This window comes from Haliotis rufescens, unplaced genomic scaffold, assembly GCF_023055435.1.
Source record: "Haliotis rufescens isolate VD_foot unplaced genomic scaffold, xgHalRufe1.0.p SCAF_21, whole genome shotgun sequence".
NCBI lineage: Eukaryota > Metazoa > Mollusca > Gastropoda > Lepetellida > Haliotidae > Haliotis > Haliotis rufescens.
In genome coordinates, this window is record NW_025963902.1 from 14212100 (window position 1) to 14237238 (window position 25139).

Below are 25139 nucleotides of genomic sequence, written 5' to 3' on the forward strand. Positions count from 1 at the left end.
GGGACATAGAAGGGACATAACTCGTAATGACCACTGGTGGCGCTAGGATCGAGCAAGGGTGGAAACTTGACTTTGTTAAGTCAGTTAACGCCCTTGCCTCGGGAAGACGTGTCCCTCCTCTTGACCAATCAGATATCACCTCTCATATCGCATTTGCTTAAAAAAAAATGTCAGTGCCCAGTCAAGACGATCTGATTAATAATGAAATCTTTATTATAATAAGACATGTCTTACTTAGCGAAGTGCATCAAATCACCTGAGCACCTTGATTAAAAACATGAAAATATTTGGGATATATATGTTGATGCTAATTTGACAGAACACATTTTTTGTAAATCTGCAATTGACCAAAATCTGCACTGCAGTTTATGAACCAGATGTCAATTTCGTTACACGATTTCGATTGGACTATGCATAGACTCATTAGTTCAGCCAAAATATAACACCATAATTCCAGCCTAGTTTGGCAAGGGGGGAAACTGGATTTATATTGTCAGTTAACTCCCTTGCCTCAGGAAGATGATTTTCATAAACAAAAAACACTTGCACAAATACAATGCACGAGCTGCAAGCACTGGTCGAGAGTTCAGTTCTTTGTCCTCTATTCAGAATTGAACTTGATCAGCACCATGTCAATTTTTCACATGCAACACAACTTTCCCCTGACAACATTCTCTCAACTATTGGCTTTAGACGACAAGGTGTCTCTGTTCCTTTATATCACACACTGCCAATAATAAGTTATAACACTCAAATGTATGACTTCAAAAATATTTTCCCACAGTTTGCAACACCCCAGTGACTGAAGTGGTAGTAGTTTGAGAATCATTATCGAAATGTCATGCGACGTGTAGGGGTTCAAAGTTCAAACCTCAGCAAAGCAAAATATTTTTTAAGGACAGTGAGTGAGTGAGTTGGGTTTAACTCTGCTTTTAACATGATTACAGTTATATCACAGCGTGTCAGCTTAATGTGGGAGGAAAGCCCGAAGTGCTGTAGGTCTCAGACGTTTACCACTTTTGGTGAAACCCACAAGCATGGGTATGGTGCTGACAAACCTAGAAACATAATCGGAGCGAACCGGGATTCCAACCCACAATCATAGGTTTCTGGCACGCCCAAGAGATGCACAGCGAATCGCGGCGCCTTAGACAACTGGGCCACCCGTGCCCACCCCGTTCTGATGTGATCTTCTTTGGAGGGGGGGCACGGGTGGCCCAGTCGTCTAAGGCGGCGCGATTCACTGTGCAGAGTTGCGTCCCTTGGGCACGCCAGAAACCTATGATTGTGGGTTCGAATCCCGGTTCGCCCCTATTATGTTTCTAGGTTTGTCAGCACCATACCCGTGCTCGTGGGTTTCACTGAAGTGGTAAACGTCTAAGACCTGCATCACTTCGGGCTTTACTCCCACATTAAGCTGACACGCCGTGATATAACTGGAATACTGTTAAAAGCGGCGTTAAACCCAACTCACTCACTCTTTGGAGGTGTCTTCACAACTTCACACAGCGAGGAATCACATCGGAGTAAGTGATCTGATTTGAATGAGATTGGACATATAAAAACACATGAACAACTTTCGGGAAGACCTCAGGAAATTCACTACAGAACAGAGAGCTTTGTCGTTGCCAATCACAGTATAATATCCAACTAATTATAAATTCAACTCCAAAAAGTTGAATGTCACCTTTCTCAAACGTAATACAGTATTCTCACACAATCCAAAGTCCAGACTTCCCAGCTTCTGATCCTGGACCCCCTTGCACAAAGCGATCTTATTCCGAAGATGATGGTAACTCCCATACTTTAACATAGGCTTACAATAGTCACTGAAGATGTTGTTGAACTGGGCCCACTTGTACAAAGCGATCTTAGCGCTACGACTATTGTAAGCCTATGTTAAAGTGTGGGAGTTACCATCATCTTAGGGCTAAGATCGCTTTGTGCAAGTGGGCCCAGTTCAACAACATCTTCAACCAGTCAGCCTGCACACACCAATCACACATTAAAGATCTTCCACTCCACCCACCCTGTCCAGATCGACTCAATGCTAAGATGACAAGTTAGACGTCGTTCTCTGTATAGAATGACGCCCATCTTTAGCATCAGTCATCTTTGCTTCAGGTGGGAACGGCTCTGAGGAACCCACTTGCAATCTCTGTTGGGTCTCTACACCCAATTTAAACACTTTCGCAACAACAATGAATAAAATAAGTCCGACTAGCTCCACCCCAGCCAGCAGGTAAAAGTAATAGTCGAGGTGACAAGCTTGATTCCTAACGTCCCCTTTGGGTTCCTCTTCGCAAGCCAGACGGCAGTTGATGTCACCAAAATCAGAGGAGTGGAACCATGTGTTGGTGCTGTAGAAGCCGGAGATGAAAGCTGTTCCCAGGAAGCTGCCGATCCCGGAGGAGAAGTAGAACAGCCCCATGATAATGCCCTTCATTGACTTCGGTGCCATGGAGTAGGCAAACTGGAGGCCTGGAACAGATGGGGAAACCCTCACTCCACCTGCACAAGGATTCATATTTAGCAACAACAAGTTCAGGATATCATGCATATATACACAATCCTCCGCCAATAGGACATGTCCGGGCATTAGCCCTCCAGAAAGGAGCATTACCGCCATTTTCAGTCTGAGTCAAAGTCGTTGCCATGGAAACTCGAAACTTTTCAAAAATCACAAACTACCAGTTCAAATTAACGAATGTCATATGAAAGAATCAGGTGATCATAACTTTCTTTGAGGGGACCTACAAGGGGACCTACCTGCCACAATGGTGAACACCTCACTGGTGCCTATCAGGGCATACCGGGGGACATACCAGGCATGTGGTGAACACCTCACTGGGGGACCTACCTGCCACGCTAGTGAACACCTCACTGGTGCCTATCAGGGCATACTGAGGGACCTACCTGCCACGCTGGTGAACACTTCACTGGGGGACCTACCTGCCACACTGGTGAACAATTCACTGGTGCCTATCAGGGCATACCGGGGGACCTACCAGGCATGTGGTGAACACCTCACTGGGGGACCTACATGCCACGCTGGTGAACACCTCACTGGTGCCTATCAGGGCATACCGGGGGACCTACCTGCAACGCTGGTGAACACCTCACTGGTGCCTATCAGGGCATACCAGGGGACCTACCTGCCACGCTGGTTAACACTTCACTGGGGGACCTACATGCCACACTTGTGAACAATTCACTGGTGCCTATCAGGGCATACCGGGGACCTACCTGCCACGCTGGTGAACACTTCACTGGTGCCTATCAGGGCATACCGGGGACCTACCTGCCACGTGGTGAACACCTCACTGGTGCCTATCAGGGCATACTGAGGGACCTACCTGCCACGCTGGTGAACACCTCACTGGGGGACCTACCTGCCACGTGGTGAACACCTCACTGGTGCCTATCAGGGCATACCAGGGGACCTACCTTCCACGCTGGTGAACACCTCACTGGGGGACCTACCTGCCACGTGGTGAACACCTCACTGGTGCCTATCAGGGCATACCGGGTGACCTACCAGGCATGTGGTGAACACCTCACTGGGGGACCTACCTGCCACGCTGGTGAACACCTCACTGGTGCCTATCAGGGCATACCGGGGGACCTACCTGCCACGCTGGTGAACACCTCACTGGTGCCTATCAGGGCATACCAGGGGACCTACCTGCCACGCTGGTGAACACCTCACTGGTGCCTATCAGGGCATACCAACCTACCTGCCACGCTGGTGAACACCTCACTGGTGCCTATCAGGGCATACCGGGGACCTACCTGCCACGCTGGTGAACACCTCACTGGTGCCTATCAGGGCATACCGGGGACCTACCAGGCACATGGTGATCACCTCACTGGGGGACCTACCTGCCACACTGGTGAACACCTCACTGGTGCCTATCAGGGCATACCGGGGGACCTACCTGCCACGTGGTGAACACCTCACTGAGGGACCTACCTGCCATGCTGGTGAACACCTCACTGAGGGACCTACCTGCCATGCTGGTGAACACCTCACTGGGGGACCTACCTGCCACGTGGTGAACACCTCACTGAGGGACCTACCTGCCACGTGGTGAACACCTCACTGGGGGACCTACCTGCCACAATGGTGAACACCTCACTGGTGCCTATCAGGGCATACCGGGGACCTACCAGGCACATGGTGAACACCTCACTGGTGCCTATCAGGGCATACCGGGGGACCTACCATGCATGTGGTGAACACCTCACTGGGGGACCTACCTGCCATGCTGGTGAACACCTCACTGGTGCCTATCAGGGCATAACGGGGACCTACCTGCCACGCTGGTGAACACCTCACTAGTGGACCTACCTGCCACAATGGTGAACACCTCACTGGTGCCTATCAGGGCATACCGGGGGACCTACCAGGCACGTGGTGAACACCTCACTGAGGGACCTACCTGCCACACTGGTGAACAATTCACTGGTGCCTATCAGGGCATACCGGGGGACCTACCTGCCACGCTGGTGAACACCTCACTGGTGCCTATCAGGGCATACCGGGGGACCTACCAGGCATGTGGTGAACACCTCACTGGGGGACCTACCTGCCATGCTGGTGAACACCTCACTGGTGCCTATCAGGGCATACCAAGGGACCTACCTGCCACGCTGGTGAACACTTCACTGGTGCCTATCAGGGCATGCCGGGGACCTACCTGCCACGCTGGTGAACACCTCACTGGTGCCTATCAGGGCATGCCGGGGACCTACCTGCCACGCTGGTGAACACTTCACTGGTGCCTATCAGGGCATACCGGGGACCTACCTGCCACGCTGGTGAACACTTCACTGGGGGACCTACATGCCACGCTGGTGAACACTTCACTGGTGCCTATCAGGGCATACTGAGGGACCTACCTGCCACGCTGGTGAATACCTCACTGGTGCCTATCAGGGCATACTGAGGGACCTACCTGCCACGCTGGTGAACACTTCACTGGTGCCTATCAGGGCATACTGAGGGACCTACCTGCCACGCTGGTGAACACCTCACTGGGGGACCTACCTGCCACGCTGGTGAACACCTCACTGGTGCCTATCAGGGCATACTGAGGGACCTACCTGCCACGCTGGTGAACACCTCACTGGTGCCTATCAGGGCATACCGGGGACCTACCTGCCACGCTTGTTAACACCTCACTGGTGCCTATCAGGGCATACCGGGGACCTACCTGCCATGCTGGTGAACACTTCACTGGTGCCTATCAGGGCATACCGAGGGACCTACCTGCCACGCTGGTGAACACTTCACTGGTGCCTATCAGGGCATACTGAGGGATCTGCCACAGGATGCTGAAGTCTGCTGCTTGGTACGTTGTATTTCCTGGAAACAATCATACCGGGGTTACAAATGATAAAATGTGTTCAAGGTGCCTGAAATAATAGCCTATTTCTAAAAATACCTTTTGACATTCATAAATGGTTCAGAAACATCATAATGACTGCCCTGTGGCACACTTGAAACAAAATACATTTCTATTCCTGCAGGAATATAGACAAGTCAGACAAGCTACATCACTTGATTCTTAATTATGCCTCAAAGTGAGTTTGACCATTCAGAGAGCAGAAGTACTAACCCCATATGAGCCTGTATACCATCAGTAAAAATCCAAGATGGTTGTTACTGACCTTATATGAGACCTTATACCGTCAGTTACAGCCATTTTGGATTTTCCAACACCCACCTCACATATATTTCACATGAAAATTCTGGTACAGAAATTTGTTATTCAACAGTGTTTTGTGTTTTAATATCATTAATTTTGATGTGCAAGGACGTTAATGTCTCTTTGGATCACTTTTCGTGACTTTGATAAAGATTATGTGAGGTTAAAACTATCAACAAGGTTTGGCCTCTGAGGAAGAGTAGTCTCCCTTTGACCCTTAACGTCTTAGGTTGCAAGTGTTAAGTTTCGACATGACATGTCCGACAAAGTTACCAAATAGTGTAAACTTTTCGGCATAAATATTTGCTATGGTGGCTTTAGTTGCTGTATACGGAGTCATATTAGGGGAGCAGAAAACTATTGGGCAAGGCAAACCTAATATGGCACTGTATATGGCAACTAAAGTTGGTTGGTTGGTTTGTTAATCAATGCCGCACTCAGCAATATTCCAGCTATATGACGGCAGTCTGGACCAGACAATCCAGTGATTGAAATCATGAGCATTGATCCATGTGATCTTACGACAAGCATAGTCGCCTTTTATGGCAAGAATGGGTTGCTGAAGACCTATTCTACCCACAGGAACGAACTCGTTATTGGTCAGTAAATAAAAATATATACCCCCTATATGTAAGTAGAAAAAAGGAGCGTCACTCGCCATCTTGCGGGTTTGTTTACATTCGATATCCAAGGTGATTTTTTTATTATACGCTCATTGACAAGCGCATTTCTGGCCGTAGATTGATCGATAACACATTTTTACACATGTACAAGTCATCTACATTCGATCAATGTCCCTTACTTACCAAAATATCGACAGTTTATTGCGCTAGCTTAGAAAATGTTACCAACCCCGAGCCGAAGTAGATGTCAAACGCGGGCAGAATCGAGAATGTGATTCTACCCCTGATCTTCACGGCAACTAAAGACACCATAACAAATAATATACTGTAAATTATGAAATTAATGTGTCTATGTGGTGAGCAGTGTTTGATCAACTTGATCAGCTTGTGTTAACCAAATGACCACACTTGATGTGAAACTTGGTGACAAGCACTGTTTAAATCAAGCCATGTCCAGTGTGAGCTTTGTTATACATGGCATTGTCTCCGCCCATGTGCTGTGAACCTGCCTTGACATTATACTCCATTATTACTCATTGGGTTAGAAATAACAAAGTTCATAAAAATTTTATGTACACTAGTGCGGATATCACTTCTCGCGCATCAGTTTATTGTTTCCGCAATCTGGAAGGCATTGTTGACATCATTCGAATCTCATTGTGACGTAACGTTGGAATGACGTCACACTACAAGCATGGGTTGCAGAGAGGTATGTATACTGCGAGAGTCAACAATCTCAATTTAATGATACTGTATCAAAATCTAACACTGACTTACCGATTTTCTGGTTTATGGAATGGTTCGTGCATGTACTGTTAGGATATGGCCAGAAGGCCTCCAATCGGTAGTGCTCCACCACTCCAGCCACTATCATAGCCGCCATTGCAAATACCATTCCTACAATGATACGCTTAGTCATTCCGAAGGGGCGTCCAGCCTTGGCCAGACGAGGGTAGATGACCCGGTCAAACAGCGGCAGCAGCAGGATGAGGAAGACAACATCGAACAGGGAGAACCAAGCCACCACCAACTGAAAACATGAGTGAGTGAGTGAGGTTTTACACCGTTTTTAGCAATATTCCAGCAATATCATGTCAGGGGACACCAGAAAGAGGCTTCGAACATTGTACCCATGTTGGGAATCAAAACCGGGTCTTCAGCATGAAGAGCAAACCCTTAACCACTAGGCTACCCCGCCACGCCCTGAAAACATGAAGATTGATGAAAGAAATATTTAAGGATCGGCAGTCACTTTTTAGGGCCCATGTTGTTTTTTAAGAAAAACTTAGCAACATTCCAGCCTTATGACAGTCCTGAAAATAATCATGTTTGGACCAGACAAACCAGTGATTGATATCATGAACAACGTCCCAAAACAACACAATCAACTAAATTACTACCCAATGAATCCATAAAGTCGCCTCTTCTCCTATTCTAATCTGGAATCCATCCATGTGCCTAAAAAATGTGTATATCAGATGTGCTTATGTTAAAGGATGTAAATGATTCAGTTTTATCCGCTTGTATGTTTTCAGTTTATCATTACACCCAGTACAAATGGGCTATGTGTTTTCAGGAGGAACTGAACATTTGAACAAGATAACATAGTCAAAGATAAATTCAGCTAGGGATTCAGCAATTTTTTTAATTCTACTTGCACCTTTGTAACTATAGTAGGGTCCCCTAAAAAGCATACCTAAAAAATCTCAAACATGTCATGTAAACTATGATTAATTTTGCGTTAAGAACCAACTCCACATGTTATCATGTAAGGCAATGTGCATACAAAATGTCACCCGAACGCCTCCTCTGGATACACCACTGATGATCATATAAAACTTGAACCATCAAATGTAAGGCCGGTTCACTATGTGATTGACACATCCAGCATGTCCAGAAATTCATTAATCCAGACGATTCCTTTAAAAATGAAAGTGTCTGGAAAAGTGGGGTTGCCCTGTATTCCACATCACATAGCTTTACCATGACATCACATAACTTTACCATGACATCACATCGCTTTACCATGACATCACATAGCTTTACCATGACATCACATTACTTGACCATGACATCACATAGCCTTACCATGACATCACATTATATTACCATGACATCACATTACTTTACCATGACATCACATTACTTTACCATGACATCACATAGCCTTACCATGACATCACATAGCTTTACCATGACATCACATTACTTTACCATGACATCACATTATACATTACTTTACCATGACATCACCTTACTTTACCATGACATCACCTTACTTTACCATGACATCACACTGCTTTACCATGACATCACATTACTTTACCATGACATCACATTGCTTTATGACATCACATTATGTTACCATGACATCACATTGCTTTACCATGACATCACATTGCTTTACCATGACATCACATTACTTTACCATGACATCACATAACTTTACCATGACATCACATTACTTTACCATTATATCACATTGCTTTACCATGATATCACATTTCTTTACTATGACATCATATTACTTTACCGTGACATCACATAACCTTACCATGACATCACATAGCTTTACCATGACATCAAATTACTTTACCATGACATCACATTGCTTTATGATGACATCACATTACTTTACCATGACATCACATAGCTTTACCATGACATCAAATTGCTTTATGATGACATCACATAACTTTACCATAACATCACAACTGAAGCAATCTGGCAAATTTGTGCCCAAACTGTTCAGTCTACTATTTGTTTTATTAGACTCAGGCTTTGGGACTTGTGACTAAATTCGCAGATTGGAATGGAAATGTCTAGCCTTGCACTCAGTAACTAAAATGAATACAACTATGATTCTAAGTAAAGGTAGTATAACATAGATTCATGAGTTAGATTCAAACACTTAAACCTGAAGCCATTGCTTATACTAGTCAGCCTATGGGTGGTCAGGAAAGCAGTATCTCCAAGTAGATATCATGTGATACCACATAACAGGAACCAGGATTGGATTAACAAATCGATCTCGGACTGACCTGTGGATGTGGTGGATCATCGTTCGACTCGTTCAGGTGGAACATGAGTTTCATATGTAGGCCCTGAACCAGAAACGTAGTCTGCATCTGAAAAAAAGACCAAATATATATGTCACCATTATTTACTTGGTGATATTATGACTCATCCATAAATGCATCAGACAGGCATCAATAATATGTGTTACCTGTCTCCCACCACTACTCCCCTATGTTACCTGTCTCCCACCACTACTCCCCTGTGTTACCTGTCTCCCCACTACTCCCCTGTGTTACCTGTCTCAGTCCACTACTCCCCTGTGTTACCTGTCTCCACCACTACTCCCCTGTGTTACCTGTCTCCCCACTACTCCCCTGTGTTACCTGTCTCAGTCCACTACTCCCCTGTGTTACCTGTCTCCACCACTACTCCCCTATGTTACCTGTCTCCCCACTACTCCCCTGTGTTACCTGTCTCCCACCACTGCTCCCCTGTGTTACCTGTCTCCAACCACTGCTCCCCTGTGTTACCTGTCTTCACCCTCACTACTCCCCTGTGTTACCTGTCTCCACCCCCACTACTCCCGTGTTACCTGTCTCCACCCCCACTACTCCCCTGTGTTACCTGTCTCCGATCTGCTCCCCTGTGTTACCTGTCTTCACCCTCACTACTCCCCTGTGTTACCTGTCTCCAACCCCACTTCTCCCCTGTGTTACCTGTCTCCCCACTGCTCCCCTGTGTTACCTGTCTCCCCACTACTCCCCTGTGTTACCTGTCTCCCACCACTGCTCCCCTGTGTTACCTGTCTCCCACCACTGCTCCCCTGTGTTACCTGTCTTCACCACTACTCCCCTGTGTTACCTGTCTCCACCCCCACTACTCCCCTGTGTTACCTGTCTCCCCACTGCTCCCCTGTGTTACCTGTCTCCCCACTACTCCCCTGTGTTACCTGTCTCCCCACTACTACCCTGTGTTACCCATCTCCCTGACTACTCCCCGGTGTTACCTGTCTCCACCCCCACTACTCCCCTGTGTTACTTGTCTTCACCCTCACTACTCCCCTGTGTCACCTGTCTGCACCCCCACTACTCCCCTGTGTTACCTGTCTCCCCACTACTCCCCTGTGTTACCTGTCTCCCACCACTGCTCCCCTGTGTTACCTGTCTCCCACCACTGCTCCCCTGTGTTACCTGTCTCCCCACTACTCCCCTGTGTTACCTGTCTCCTCACTACTCCCCTGTGTTACCTGTCTCCACCCCCACTACTCCCCTGTGTTACCTGTCTCCCACCACTGCTCCCCTGTGTTACCTGTCCCCCCACTACTCCCCTGTGTTACCTGTCTCCCCACTACTCTCCTGTGTTACCTGTCTCCAACCCCCACTACTCCCCTGTGTTACCTGTCTCCACCCACTGCTCCCCTGTGTTACCTGTCTCCACCCCCACTACTCCCTGTGTTACCTGTCTCCAACCCCCACTACTCCCCTGTGTTACCTGTCTCCCACCACTGCTCCCCTGTGTTACCTGTCTCCCACCACTGCTCCCCTGTGTTACCTGTCTTCACCACTACTCCCCTGTGTTACCTGTCTCCACCCCCACTACTCCCCTGTGTTACCTGTCTCCCCACTGCTCCCCTGTGTTACCTGTCTCCCCACTACTCCCCTGTGTTACCTGTCTCCCCACTACTACCCTGTGTTACCCATCTCCCTGACTACTCCCCGGTGTTACCTGTCTCCACCCCCACTACTCCCCTGTGTTACTTGTCTTCACCCTCACTACTCCCCTGTGTCACCTGTCTGCACCCCCACTACTCCCCTGTGTTACCTGTCTCCACCCACTGCTCCCCTGTGTTACCTGTCTCCCACCACTACTCCCCTGTGTTACCTGTCTCCCACCACTACTCCCCTGTGTTACCTGTCTCCACCCCCACTACTCCCCTGTGTTACCTGTCTCCACCATTACTCCCCTGTGTTACCTGTCTCCCACCACTACTCTCCTGTGTTACCTGTCTCCCACCACTACTCTCCTGTGTTACCTGTCTCCCACCACTACTCCCCTGTGTCACCTGTCTCCCACCACTACTCCCCTGTGTTACCTGTCTCCCACCACTACTCTCCTGTGTTACCTGTCTCCCACCACTACTCCCCTGTGTTACCTGTCTCCCACCACTGCTCCCCTGTGTTACCTGTCTCCCACCACTACTCTCCTGTGTTACCTGTCTCCCACCACTACTCCCCTGTGTTACCTGTCTCCCACCACTGCTCCCCTGTGTTACCTGTCTCCCCACAACTACTCCCTGTGTTACCTGGAAGTACACCATCCAGTAGGGGATGAGGACAGCAAAGACACACAGGACCTTCTTCAGCTCCTTCACATCCTCCACCAGGGAGTCATGGAACACTCCACCATGGCGATGTTTGGCATAGTCCAAGAAACTCAGCCTCTCATGGAGTGGCTCAGCCTCATCCACCATCCTGGAGGTAGAAACAGCACTGTCAAGTGACAACAGCAACCTCTGACTCACACCTGGCGTGTGTTGTATAATGCCACACTCAGTAACATTCAAGCGGTCAGTAAATGAGTCTAGACCAGACAATCCAGAGAAGGATATTGTGAACAATGAGCCACACCGCTGACATGCAATCAACCAAGTCACCATGACCACCCAATCCATTACGTCGCCTCTTATGACCGGCATAGATTGCTGGGGACTAATTCTTACCCAGAATCCCCTGAGGTTATAGCATCCTGACAGAAGATGCTAATCACCAACATCGTATTTGCAGTGACATAAATCTATATCATAAGTTGCAGCAGTTTCACAAGGGGTAACCGTGGTTTCATGTGTCCCTTGTTGGGCTTATTACCACAAAGAGGGATGCTTAAAACCACATAAACACCAACTGATGCCGCTACAATGAATTATCTTGCCAACATGTTTCAATCTGCCTTTATAAAAGGGTTAAAACAAATTCAAAACTGATAGAAAACAGCTGTTTGATTGAGCTGAAGTTAACTTGTGCTGCGTCTTGGACTTTCATTGACTCATAAACAACATGCAGCTTTTTTGCTTCGCAACAAGAGATTTAATCTCCCGCTCAGAAATGTATTTCCCTCCAAGGCAGGATAAGTCATATTTCATCAAGATTAAATGAGTGAGTGAGTGAGTTAGTGAGTTGGGTTTAACGCTGCTTTTAACAGTATTCCAGTTATATCACGGCGTGTCAGCTTAATGTGGGAGGAAAGCCCGAAGTGATGCAGGTCTCAGACGTTTACCACTTTGGTGAAACCCACGGGCACGGGTATGGTGCTGACAAACCTAGAAACATAATCGGGGCGAACTGGGAACAGGGATTCGAACACAATCATAGGTTTCTGGTGTGCCCAGGGAAGCAACTCTGCACAGCGAATCGCGGCGCCTTAGACGACTGGGCCACCCGTGCCCCCCTTCAAGATAACATGAACCAATCAGATCTCAACACTCTGAATGGAGGAAACATAGAAATCTTTGACTGTCTCATCCTCCCTAGAGGTGTAACGATATGGGAGGGTCGCGATACGATACGTATTGCGATACAGGGGTCGCGATACGATACGTATCACGATACAGTGTTAACTGGTACAAGCTAAGCCAAGTTGATGTCTTTCTGCTCTCTAAAAGATGTGACAAGTACAGTTGAAGAAGATATAAGGTGTTTATTTACTGTTATAGCAAATTGTCAGCAATACTGTATGTTTTACTGAAACAACAAACTGGCTTTGAAACTGTTAAACGTGTTTCATGTTTAAAAGTAAACTGTGTTATGAAAATATGGTATGTATCGCTATACATGCTTTCCAAATCGATGCATCGTATCGTGGGCTGTGCATCAGGATACAATACTGTATCGCCATACCGTTACACCACTAATCCTCCCAAACAAGTGACAGGTCATAAGCATCTTAGTGACTTTCCAAAATTGATTTAATCGAATCCAAGATCAATTCTTCAAAGTGAAATTATGGAGCCATGAACATAAACCTCCTCCTCCTCCTCCCCATCCTCTTTGTCTCCAGGGCTGGCATTTCGGTAAACCTACATTAACCTCTTGATCTAGTCCCATGGTTCTCGTGATCTCTAATTACCCGCCCTTGATATTCATTGACTTTATACCAACCAATCAAACGTCGAGATAATGAAATACGAAATCGGTAATGTTGGAGGACATGAACACATCCTTTCCATCAAAAATATGTTTAAGGGTTTTCTTTTGCATGTCAGTCAGTTTTTCAATGTTGAGTTTCTTGTAAACTCTATCGTAATCAGAGGGACTGGCTACAATGTTGTTGATATTGCCACACCAACATTGAGTCTGGTTTCTGACTCACAATTCTGATTGGTCTGTGAGTAGTGCAGCAAGTTAAATTGGCCAATGAATATCAATTTGAGTTCGCGAGAACCATGGGAATGCATCCAGGTGTTAGTATAGGTTTACCGAACTAGTGAGTGAGTTTTACGCCGCTTTTAGCAATATTCCAGCAATATCATGGCGGGGGACACCAGAAATGAGCTTCACACATTGTACCCATTTGGGGAATCAAACCAAGGTCTTCAACGTGATGAGCAAACGCTTTAACCATGAGGCTACCCCGATGCCCTCTTACCGAAATATATATAGAAGATGCCACATTCCAAAATTTAAAAACAATATGCCCTACAGAGAAAGAGTTTGCTGTGATCGACTTGAAGTACTTACTTTCCACCAGTTATTGACTTTGTGCGATAGTCCCGGCGTCTTCGACGTCGCATCCGAAAAGCTTCACGGATGATTCGGAAAATGTTTGTCAGTATACTTCCAGCAGCTGGTCGTCGTACATAACAACAGCCACCTGAACAACACAAAACAACCTAATACAACAAATTACATCTGAACAACATCCTCATTTACGTCGAAACAACATCCTCAAATATGTCTAAACGACATCCTCAATTACGTCGTAACAACATCCTCAGTTACGTCTTAACAACATACTCAATTATGTCTTAAAAACATCCTCAATTCCGTTGAAACATCCTAAATTACGTTAAAACATCATCCATTACGTCGAAACAACATCCTCAATTACGTCGAAACAACATCCTCAATTACGTCTAAACAGCGTTCTCAATTCTGTCAAAACATCCTCAATTATATCAAAACAACCTCCTCAATTACGTCTAAACAACATCCTCAATTACATCTTAACAACATCCTCAATTACTTCAAAACAACGTCCTCAATTACGTCGAAACAACATCCTCAATTACCTTTAAACAACATCCTCAATTACGTCTAAACAACATCCTCACTTACGTCCATGAATGTGATGTGATATTATGTAAGGTTATGATCTTTCACATATTTTGACTCATCACACCTTGTGTTTTTATGTTGTAATCTATTTGTCTTTACTTGACCTCTATCCAGACACGCAACACATATTTCTTTTAAGATCACCTATTAGGGGAGGACGGTCGTGTTACTTGTCAATGAGGATTTTTACTTTTCTCTCAGCACAAAATTGTCTCCGCGAAGAGGAATAGCGTGAATTTCGAAGGCTGAACAGATGGACTCATACCAGTACTTTCTGACTGTCTGCCGCATTTGTGTAACACCACACTCAGCAGCATTCCAACTATAGGATGGCAGTCTGTAAATAATCAAGTCTGGACCACACAATCCAGTGATTGACATGTTGTTATTGTTGTTTGCTGTTTAAACCCACACTGAGCAATATTTCAGCTATATGATGGCAGTCTGTACATAATTGAGTCTGGAGCATGAGCATGAGCATCGATCTACGCAACTGGGATGGGATGACTTGCATCAACCAAGTCAGTGAGCATGGTGAGCCTGACCACCCAACTCTGTTAGTTGCCGCTTATGACAAGCATGGCTTGCTGAAGGCCTATTCTAACCCAGGGCCCACTCGCACAAAGCAATCTTAGCACTACAACTATTGTAATCCCCTATGTTAAAGTATGGGAGTTATGATCATCTTAGTGCTAAGATCCCTTTGCGCAAGTGGGACCAGATCTTTACAGGTGATTGACATCATAAGAATCAATCCATGCAACTGGGAAATCAATGACATGCAATCTACCAAGTCACCAAGCCTTACCGCCTGATCGACTGAGTTGCCCTTACAAACACAGACGGCTGTGGAACAGTACTGTAAACCTTGAAATTAACGCGACCGTGAATTATATGCGAAAAATGCGAGAGTGGTCTTTGCTCGCTTTTTTAAACATCGCATTTATATCAACAATAAGACTTGACTGAGGACATTTTCTTTAGATAGAAATCCACTCATGCTTGAGAGGAGGTGGTGTCGCATTCATATTGAGTCGCATTTTTGGCTAGGGTCCAGTGGTCGCATTCTTTTGGAGACGCATTAATTTCACAATTGACAGTATTCTTCCCCTCAATCCTCCTGTCTACCTACCCAGTATAAAGATGATGGCCCCCACAGACAGACACACACAGGCTGACAGGTAGCCGTAGAAGAAGCTCTTCATCTGCTCCACCCAGGTGATGGCGAGCAGCCCGATGAAGGCGCCCAGGTTCACACACCAGTAGAACCAGTTGAAGAAACCGAGTGTCACCTGTTGACCCTCCTGATTCACCTGCATCAAACAGACATGGACACTTCATACTTACAGAAGTTACCAATGACTTTCCATTCTGAGATAAAGCAGTCACATAAAATATAGACAGAAACACACACACACACACACCCCCACCGCCAACCCCATCTTCACGAGGTAAGAGAGTTAACTGACTATCAAAGTCCAGTTTCCACCTTTGCCAAACTAGGCTGGTATTATGGAGTTACATTTTGCCTGGACTAACGAGTCTATGCATAGTCCAATCAATATCGCGCCCCGAAAACGAAATCCGGTTGGTAAACTGGCATGCAGATTTCGGTCGATTGCAGGATTTGCAAAGCATTTGCACCGCCAACCTGTTGTCAGCATATATTTTCCAAATTTTTTCATGTTTTTAATCAAGGTGCTCAGGTGATTTGATGCATTTCGCTATGTAAGTCCCGTTTTATCACAATATAGATCTTGATTATCGATTATCGGCGCCACCATTTTGTGTGAAGCAAACACAAGTGATGAGAGAGGTGGAATCTGATTGGTCCATAGGAGAGGCTTAAAAGGGACATAACTGGTAATAGCCACTGGTGGCCAAGTAATGCCAGCCAAGTTCGGCAAGGGTGGAAACTGGACTTTTAAAGTCAGTTAACACCCTTGCCTCGGGAAGATGCCCCAACCCTTTCCTAGCCTGATTGTTGTTACCCTGGAGCTCGGCATTAAGGGGATAAAACAATGACTGGTCTGTTCGGAGTCTGTACACTGTGTCTGAGTGGGGTATTCATGTTAAAACTGTGGCATCTCAGCACTATAAAAAACGACATTAGTCGGGTTAGACTAGCACAATCGTGCATGCACTATAAGTTTTTGGCAAAGTTTTTGCAAGACCTGATCATATAAACCATAGTTATGATAATAAGTGTTTAGTTGTTTGTTTGTTGTTTAACGCCGCACTCAGCAATATTCAAGCTAAATGATGGTGGTCTGTAAGTAATCGATTCTGAACCAGAGAATCCAGTGATTGACATCATGAGCATCGATCCATGCAACTTGGACATGAAGACATGTATCAACCAAGTCAGTGAGCCTGACCACCTAATCCTGTGAGTCGCCTCATGACAAGCCTAGTCGCCTTTTACGGCAAGCATGGGTTGCTGAGGACCTATTCTACCCCGGATCTTCACGGGCCTAGTTGTTTGTAAACGTATGTCTGCTAAGCATGCTTATGAATGTGCACCAGTTCAACCTACTATTGAAAAATGCAACCTAATATTTTCGGCTGCATGAGCCAAGTCAAAATCTTTCAAATTTATGTCTAACCCTTACATGTCCTCACTACATCGGTCTTTGAACACACTCAATACCTCTAAGCTATGTTAACCACATTACATCACTAGTATCAGTGTCATGCAGAATTTGTCATGATTTTGGGGGCTTGACGTCAAACTGTGGGTACTTCAAGATTAAGTGAGTGAGTGAGTTGGGTTTAATGCCGCTTTTAACAGTATTCCAGTTATATTGCGGCGTGTCAGCTTTATGTGGGAAGAAAGCCCGAAGTGATGCAGGTCTTAGACGTTTACCACTTTGGTGAAACCCACGAGCACGGGTATGGATGCTGACAAACCTAGAACATAATCAGGGCGATCCAGGATTCGAACCCATGATTATAGGTTTCGGGCATGCCCAAGGGACGCATCTTTGCACAGCTGACTGAACTGACTGTATGAGTGAGTGAGTGAATCAGGTTTTTTGCCGCTTTTAACAGTATTCCAGTTATGTCATGGCATGTCAGCTTTATGTGGGAAGAAAGCCCGAAGTGATGCAGGTCTCTGACGTTTACCACTTCGGTGAAACCCACGAGCACGGGTATGGTGCTGACAAACCTAGAAACATAATTGGGCGAACCAGGATTCGAACCCACAATCATAGGTTTCTGGCGTGCCCAAGGGATGCAACTCTGCACAGCGAATCACGGCGCCTTCGACGACTGTGCCACCCGTGCCCCCTCAAGATTAAGTGCATGTTTCAGCTTGATACATTTATAGAACCGGGTCCATTCTGGTTTTGAATGGTGCAGCTAGGATTTCATGTCCACAAGCAACTGGTGTAAGTTATATTCAAGTTATATTCAAGTTCCTCTGATAAGGTCTCAAAATAAGCATTGGGTATTTTGTGCCAAGCCTGCCCAAGAATCCCCACAGGTGTTCATTATGATTATGCTGATAGATAATGGTATCTCCTTTAAATCACAGTATGATGAGTGACCGTGGTTTTACACCGCTTTTTAGCAATATTCCAACAATATCTGGGCTGGCGATACCAGAAATGGGCTTCACACATTGTACCCATGTCGGGAATCGAACCTGGGTCTTCGGCGTGATGAGCAAACGTTTTAACCATTGGGCTACCCAAACGCCCCCCGAAACATGATGAACCGACTTGTTTTACTGTAAAATTAACTTCTATATGGCTCAAATCTTTATAAAATGTTTAAAAAATGACTTCTCTTGTGCCATGCTGAACATGTTTAATGACAAAATCCCATGAGTAAAACTGATACTCCTTGACTGGTTTCAGGTTCCTGCTAAGGGCAAGAGCATGAAGACAGCAGCATTCTACCATGAATTTGGTAATAACTTGTTTCTGATTGTCTCAATCAGAGGCTATTAAATCACAATAAACCCCCTCTGATTGAAACAGCCGGTTTTCAATGTAGAGCTAGGTGACCTGTAGATTTAACAGCGCTAAATTGAATTTGGAATCGAACAAGCTTATTTGGAACCGAACACGCTTATCTCCTAATTAAACAGTATTTCAGTTATATCAAATGTATGCAGGTGATGTATGTCCTATACGTTTACCATTTTGTGAAATCCATAAGCATGGATATGGTGCTGACAAACCTAGAAAATAAATTGTAGCACTCTGTCACGCCATACCAAAAAGACATGAAAAGATGGTACATGCTGTTAATCTGCCTGGCGCTAGGTATTAAAATGATGAAGGAGATAAATCAAGTCAGTACACTGTTTCTGAGTGGGGTATCCATATTAAACTGCAGCATGGTATCTCAGTGGGCCAGTACCATAAACATGGCGTTAGTCCGGATAATCACAAGCAGCCACACACATGCCTGTCGCTATATAAGCGCAATACTCTTGAACGTAACGTAAATCTCAATTAGATGGTAACAGGTCATTTCGTATCTTTCTTTCATTTCACAGTTTGGCCCCTTTAGTAGGTTTCGTATCTTGGCAGTTTCGTATCACTTCAGGGCTGTTGAATTCAATGACTATGTGGTTGTTAACTGGGTTGACGAAGGAGCACGATTCCTGATGCGATTGTGGAACCATCACTCAACGATAGGTCCAAGAACAAATAACAGATCGACTATGGTAGGAGTAGAAAACGAGTAGAAAACGAGTAGAAAACGAGTCTACCGAGAGGTAGAAAATCGCTTGTGCCGATTAAAAGAAAATTTCGCCCAGGGATCAAAAACACCCATCCAATACATGGATGCTGTTGGTCATCTTTTGAAACTTGGCTAGTGACTTATTGTGATTATCATCTGACTGATTAGTAAAACAAAATGTATATAAATATTCTTGGGGTTATTCCATTTAAATGACAAAGGCAACAGGCAGGGGATTAGGTATGCATTCAACTGTGAACTTTGTTGTTATAAGCAGTAGGCTTTTGGGAGGACACTGAAATCTGTTTGTGAGGGTAACAGTAATGTACAAATCCAATAATTTTAATATTAATATCTTCTTGTAATTAGCATAAGCTGCATTTCCAAACAACACAGTTTGATATTAAAGCCATTGATATAAAAATAACAAGTTGATCTGATATCAAAATAATTCAAAGAAGGGAATAAATAATGAAAATCTGTAAAACCTGTGTTCGAATCAAAGAACAACCCCCTATGGTGAGTGCTGGGTAATGCTAACAGCTCCTTAATACACTTGTTTTTATATTGCTTTTACTTCTGTTTGAACAAGTTTATATGTTATATGTATCATGTGTCCATTGTTTTTAAAATAAATGTTTGAAGTTTGTATATCTAGTAACTAACACAGCATTATTGCTCAACAAAACACACACACACACACACACACACACACACACACACACTGTTTATATGAAACTGTCTAGATACGAAACAAACTATAGGCATGAACACACACACACACACACTGTTTATATGAAACTGTCTAGATACGAAACAAACTATAGATGGCGAAACTGTCGAGATACGAAACAAACTCTAGATGGCGAAACTGTCGAGATACAAAACAAACTGTAGGTGGCGATACTGTCGAGATACGCTTAAACTATAGGAAGTGAAACTGTCGAGAAACGAAAGAAACTGTAAGTGGCGAAACTGTCGAGATATGAATATACCGTTATACGGAATGACACTAAACCATTAGATGTCACCTCTACTCACCTATTAGTGGAAAATTAAAGTGACATCCACAGTTACAGTACTCACCTGATCTGCTCCAAATGGAGCAATATTTGCTTTGAATGAGCCATTTCCTACAGCAATGACTGTCAGGACAATGAAGATGAGCCAGGCACATTTTTCATCAAATGGATTCTTGTCATTTGAGTCACTGAGATCAAAGTCATGCGTGTGAATTCTATGAGATATCGGTGTGACGTTGTGGATTCGGCAGACGTCTGGCAAATAAAGGGACTTGCTGTCGTCCTTTGGTGACAATAGAGGCATAAAGGCATACCCAACTATATAAATTACTAGCGCTACTATGATAGCCTTGAATCTTCCAAACACTGAATCGGCCAACCATCCTCCAAATAATGAAGTCACAAACGAGAGACCTAGAAAATAAAAGGAAGCGTTCATCGCATGATAAGACTCCCATGTGAACGGTTGGCTGTTGAGAAATAACACTAAATTTCCAGCAAGCGCATAGAATGCCAGTCTTTCCAAAACGACTGACAACAGGATCGCCCCACAGGCAGATCGAACAGACCACAAACTATTTCGAGTCCTGGTTGGGCCCAGAGAAAGTTCTTCATTTCTACGAGGGAGCAGGGCACGGCGTTCGTCTGACATGGCGGCGAATATGAAATTTGTGTATTGCTGCTGTCCAAGTTGTACTTGTCACTGGTTAAATCGTATCATCACGTTAACAAACTTTCTCAAGGCGCGACGAACTTTGTTGTTGTACAACGCCATCTTTCCTTACAATGTCATGTGATCAAAGGTCATGTGATCTACAGCAAGTTATGGTATGAACCAATCAAATTTATGATGACGTCATGAAGAAGACATGAAAAAGGATTACCCAAGGTAAACCCTCGGATGATCTCGGACAGCTTCATACAACCAGAGACCATAATATATATATATATATATATATATATATATATATATATATATATATATATATATATATTTATATAATCTATTATATGGACTTCCTTATGAACTACTGTGTGTGATATAATCAGAGTACTTTTGATTTTTGCGTCCATCTTGCTCGAGAAATATTTTTCCATCACTAACGTCATCTATTTGGCTATCAGTGATGTCATCCATTTGAATGTCCACTAGATCTAGGTCACCAATAGCATATATTTGACAGTCATCTATTCAGTAGTTTCTAATAGTTTCTAGTTTCTAATGTCAACGAATAAAGGCCCAACGACCAAACAATAAGAAATTTAGTTTATTATGATATTGTGGTCACAATTATAGAATACTATCCAATTTTTATTGAAGAGTCTACCGTATAAACTACACATTATTATTGTCTCGTGAACATCCGGGTTATTAGTGGTCACTGGATTATTTACAGACCGTCGTCATAGAAGTGGACTATAGCCCTGTGCAGCGTTAAACAAACAAACACATCATTTGTCCACTTCGAAGTCTACCTGCATTTGATAATCAGCACGTTTGCTATGAGATGTATCTGTTGGATATATATGTAAAGATATATCGGAATATATTGACAAGAGACCCGTGAAGATCCGGGGTAGAATAGGTCTTCAGCAACTCTTTCTTGTCGTAAAAGGCGACTAACGGGATCGGGTGGTCAGGCTCGCTGACTTGGTTGATGCATGTCATCGATCCCAATTGCGTGGATCGATGCTCATAATGTCAACCACTGGATTGTCTGGTCCAGACTCGATTATTTACAAACAAACACACATTGACAAGATTTAGATGTTCCCCTCTTGCGCTATTCATCGAGAGTGGACGCTGTACTGTGGTTCCAAAATCAGAAACATTATGTTATTTTGTAACATCCAAGCTACCACGGACGAACTCCACGTCTTCGTAGTGAGTATTTTAAGTCAATGTGTAAAATATGATTCACTTAGGCAATTTACAAAATGCCTAAATATTTCTATCATTTCACAAATTGACTGAAAGATCTGTCAATTCGTTTGACAAATTGACTAAAATTATAAAGTTCAAAAGGGCCTCAAAAGCACAATATACTAATTATGTTATGATTAGACGCCAAAAATCGGAAAATATACATCGACTTTCATTTTGCTTTTAATCTTATCGATTTCAGTTACTGGGTGCTAAAATTAAACATAAAGATGTTTGAACTTAATAATCATCCGATAATAAAATATATAATGACAGATTTTTCAGCTAAATTGTAAAATAGCTGAAATATTTAGGAGTTTTGCAAATTGATATTTGAAAAGTTGAGTCATTTTACACAATGAGTGTGACATGCGCACGTTGCTCCACAATGAATGAGTGAATAAGTTGTGTTTAACGCCGCTTTTAACAGTATACCAGTTATATCACGGCTGTCAGCTTAATGTTGGAAGAAAGCACAGATTTCTGGCACACACAGGCGACAGCGAATCGTGGTGCCTAAGAAAACAGGGCCATCAATGACCCCTGCAATATGAAGATATTAATACTTTGATATAAACATATACACGTTACCACAAAATAGTGTATTTTGTACATAAGAATAAGACACAATTTACAAGGGACGCAACTCTGCACAGCGAATCGCGGCACCTTAGACGACTGGGCCATCCGTGCCCCCCCCCCCCCCCATGAAGAAAAAGTTATCCCCGTGTACAACATGAAGGGCCAAATGTGTTATGCATTCATTGCCATTCAAGTATCTATATCAAATGCTATTAATATAAGTTAATCATACATGACTACTTACCACGCAGTATGTTTCACAGTCCCTGAACTCCATTATTCCCAACTCTTACTTCAATGAAAAAGCTCTAAATGAAGCAAGTCTAGATTTCCCATATAGGTTCAGTGTATGAATCTCCGATCTCGTTGGGGCTCCTTTTCAGCTTATATGGAGTTATATAAAAAATACAAGTATATATATTTTTTTAAAGAGACAAAGTGTTGCCTCATTTACCACGCATTGTTGTAATTTTTTGTTGTTGATAAACCCATTACGTGTACGTACGAGCAACACCTCTGTTCTATATTCATAGATGTGGCTTTAATTTAGTGCCCGAATAAAGGTTGATACAACCACACATATCATCGCTTTTTCGAAGCAGATAAAGACTCACACTACGAAACGTAATTAATTAATTATGCTAGTACATAGATCGAGGTTGGAGACAAAGGTGGCCCCAAACAAATATTTGTTTGTAAACCACACCCCTTCTAATGCAGGGCATCTTATGAAACGGTCGGACCAACACAAGGAAACTTCTGTATAACGATAACCAAAGTTCTACTTGTCGAACAAACCTATTCTACACACACCGCCGCCCCTATCAAATTATTCTCTGGCGTCTGGAAGAATGATCATCTTTAAGACCTGTGAGTACATTTAATCAAAATCTGCAGCTTAAAACAGCACTCACTCTTCTTTGTAATTCGGCTGTTCTCACTCACTCACTCACTCACTCACTCACTCACTCGACTGTGCTCCATCAGGTACTATTGGTTGGTTGGTTGGTTTGTTGTTTAACGCCGCACCCGAACCCGTTAGTGGCCTTTTACGACAAGCATAGTAGCCTTTTACGGCAAGCATGGGTTGCTGAAGACCTATTCTACCCCGAAATCTTCACGGGTCGTCATGCTAAGGAAAAGTATTACAGTGGGTGAATCGCGATAAGCTGCACCCACTGACCTACGTTGGGTTCAAAACCCGGGTTTTCATCATAAAGATCGTTCTGCAACCACCCATCATGTACTAGAAGTTATTTAAACATAGCAAGTTTAGTGTAAAATTATATTTGTATTGAAGCTATTTGGGCCCAGAGTGACTACCTGATATTGATTCTGTGTTTATTACATTTCCTCATATGTCTAGAACACGTGACACGAGCACGGTATACGCAATGCTAGACACAAAGACAATGCTAGTGCAACAATGTCATGTGAACGCTTTGACACGTCCGTTGCATAACTGAAAATAATTTCCATTAACAATCAATACTTCCGGATAGAAAGCCAGTTGACAATTGCTAAAGAACTATATGCATTCGGAGGAAGTCCGTTATTAGGCTTTTGAAAGGAACGGTGTCATTGTGACGACCCATAACGGTCCTGTCCACACTACCATTAAGGCCTTTAATGTCGTAAGAGGCGACTAACGGGATCAGGTGGTCAGTGAGTGAGTGAGTGAGTCTGATTTTACGCCGCTTTTAGCAATATTCCAACAACATCACGGCGGGGGACACCAGATATGGGCTTCACACATTGTACCCATGTCGGGAATCGAAGCCGGGTCTTCGGCGTGACGAGCGAACGCTTTAACCACTAGGCTACCCGACCGCCCGATCAGGTGGTCAGGCTCGCTGACTTGGTTGATGCATGTCATCGTATCCCATTGTAGTGAGGACATGTAAGGGTTAGATAAAAATTTTAAAGATTTTGACCGAAAATATTAGGTTGCATTTTTCAATAGTAGGTTGAACTGTTGCACGTCCATAAGCATGCTTAGCAGACAAACGTTTACAAACAACTAGGCCCTTGAAGATCCGGGGTAGAATAGGTCTTCAGCAACCCATGCTTGCCGTAAAAGGCGACTATGCTTGTCATAAAAGGCGACTAACGGGATCGGGTGGTCAGGCTCGCTGACTTGGTTGATGCATGTCATCGTATCCCGTTGGCGTGGATCGATGCTCATGATGTCAATCACTGGATTGTCTGGTCCAGACTCGATTATGTACAGA

The 25139-nt window shown here is 44.2% G+C and overlaps 1 protein-coding gene across 1 annotated transcript; it reads right to left on the reverse strand.

The window, feature by feature from the left end:
* Positions 1-1400: 1400 nt before the first annotated feature.
* LOC124121308 (solute carrier family 15 member 4-like) lies at positions 1401-21198 on the reverse strand. Its single transcript, XM_046484299.2, has 8 exons — positions 20467-21198; positions 15815-15995; positions 14086-14218; positions 11655-11823; positions 9376-9462; positions 7112-7364; positions 5273-5368; positions 1401-2481 (listed from the first exon to the last, which is right to left on the reverse strand). The coding sequence occupies exons 1-8, from the start codon at positions 21052-21054 to the stop codon at positions 2051-2053; spliced, it is 1938 nt and encodes a 645-aa protein (XP_046340255.2). The 5' UTR covers positions 21055-21198; the 3' UTR covers positions 1401-2050.
* Between the last annotated feature and the right edge of the window lie 3941 nt (positions 21199-25139).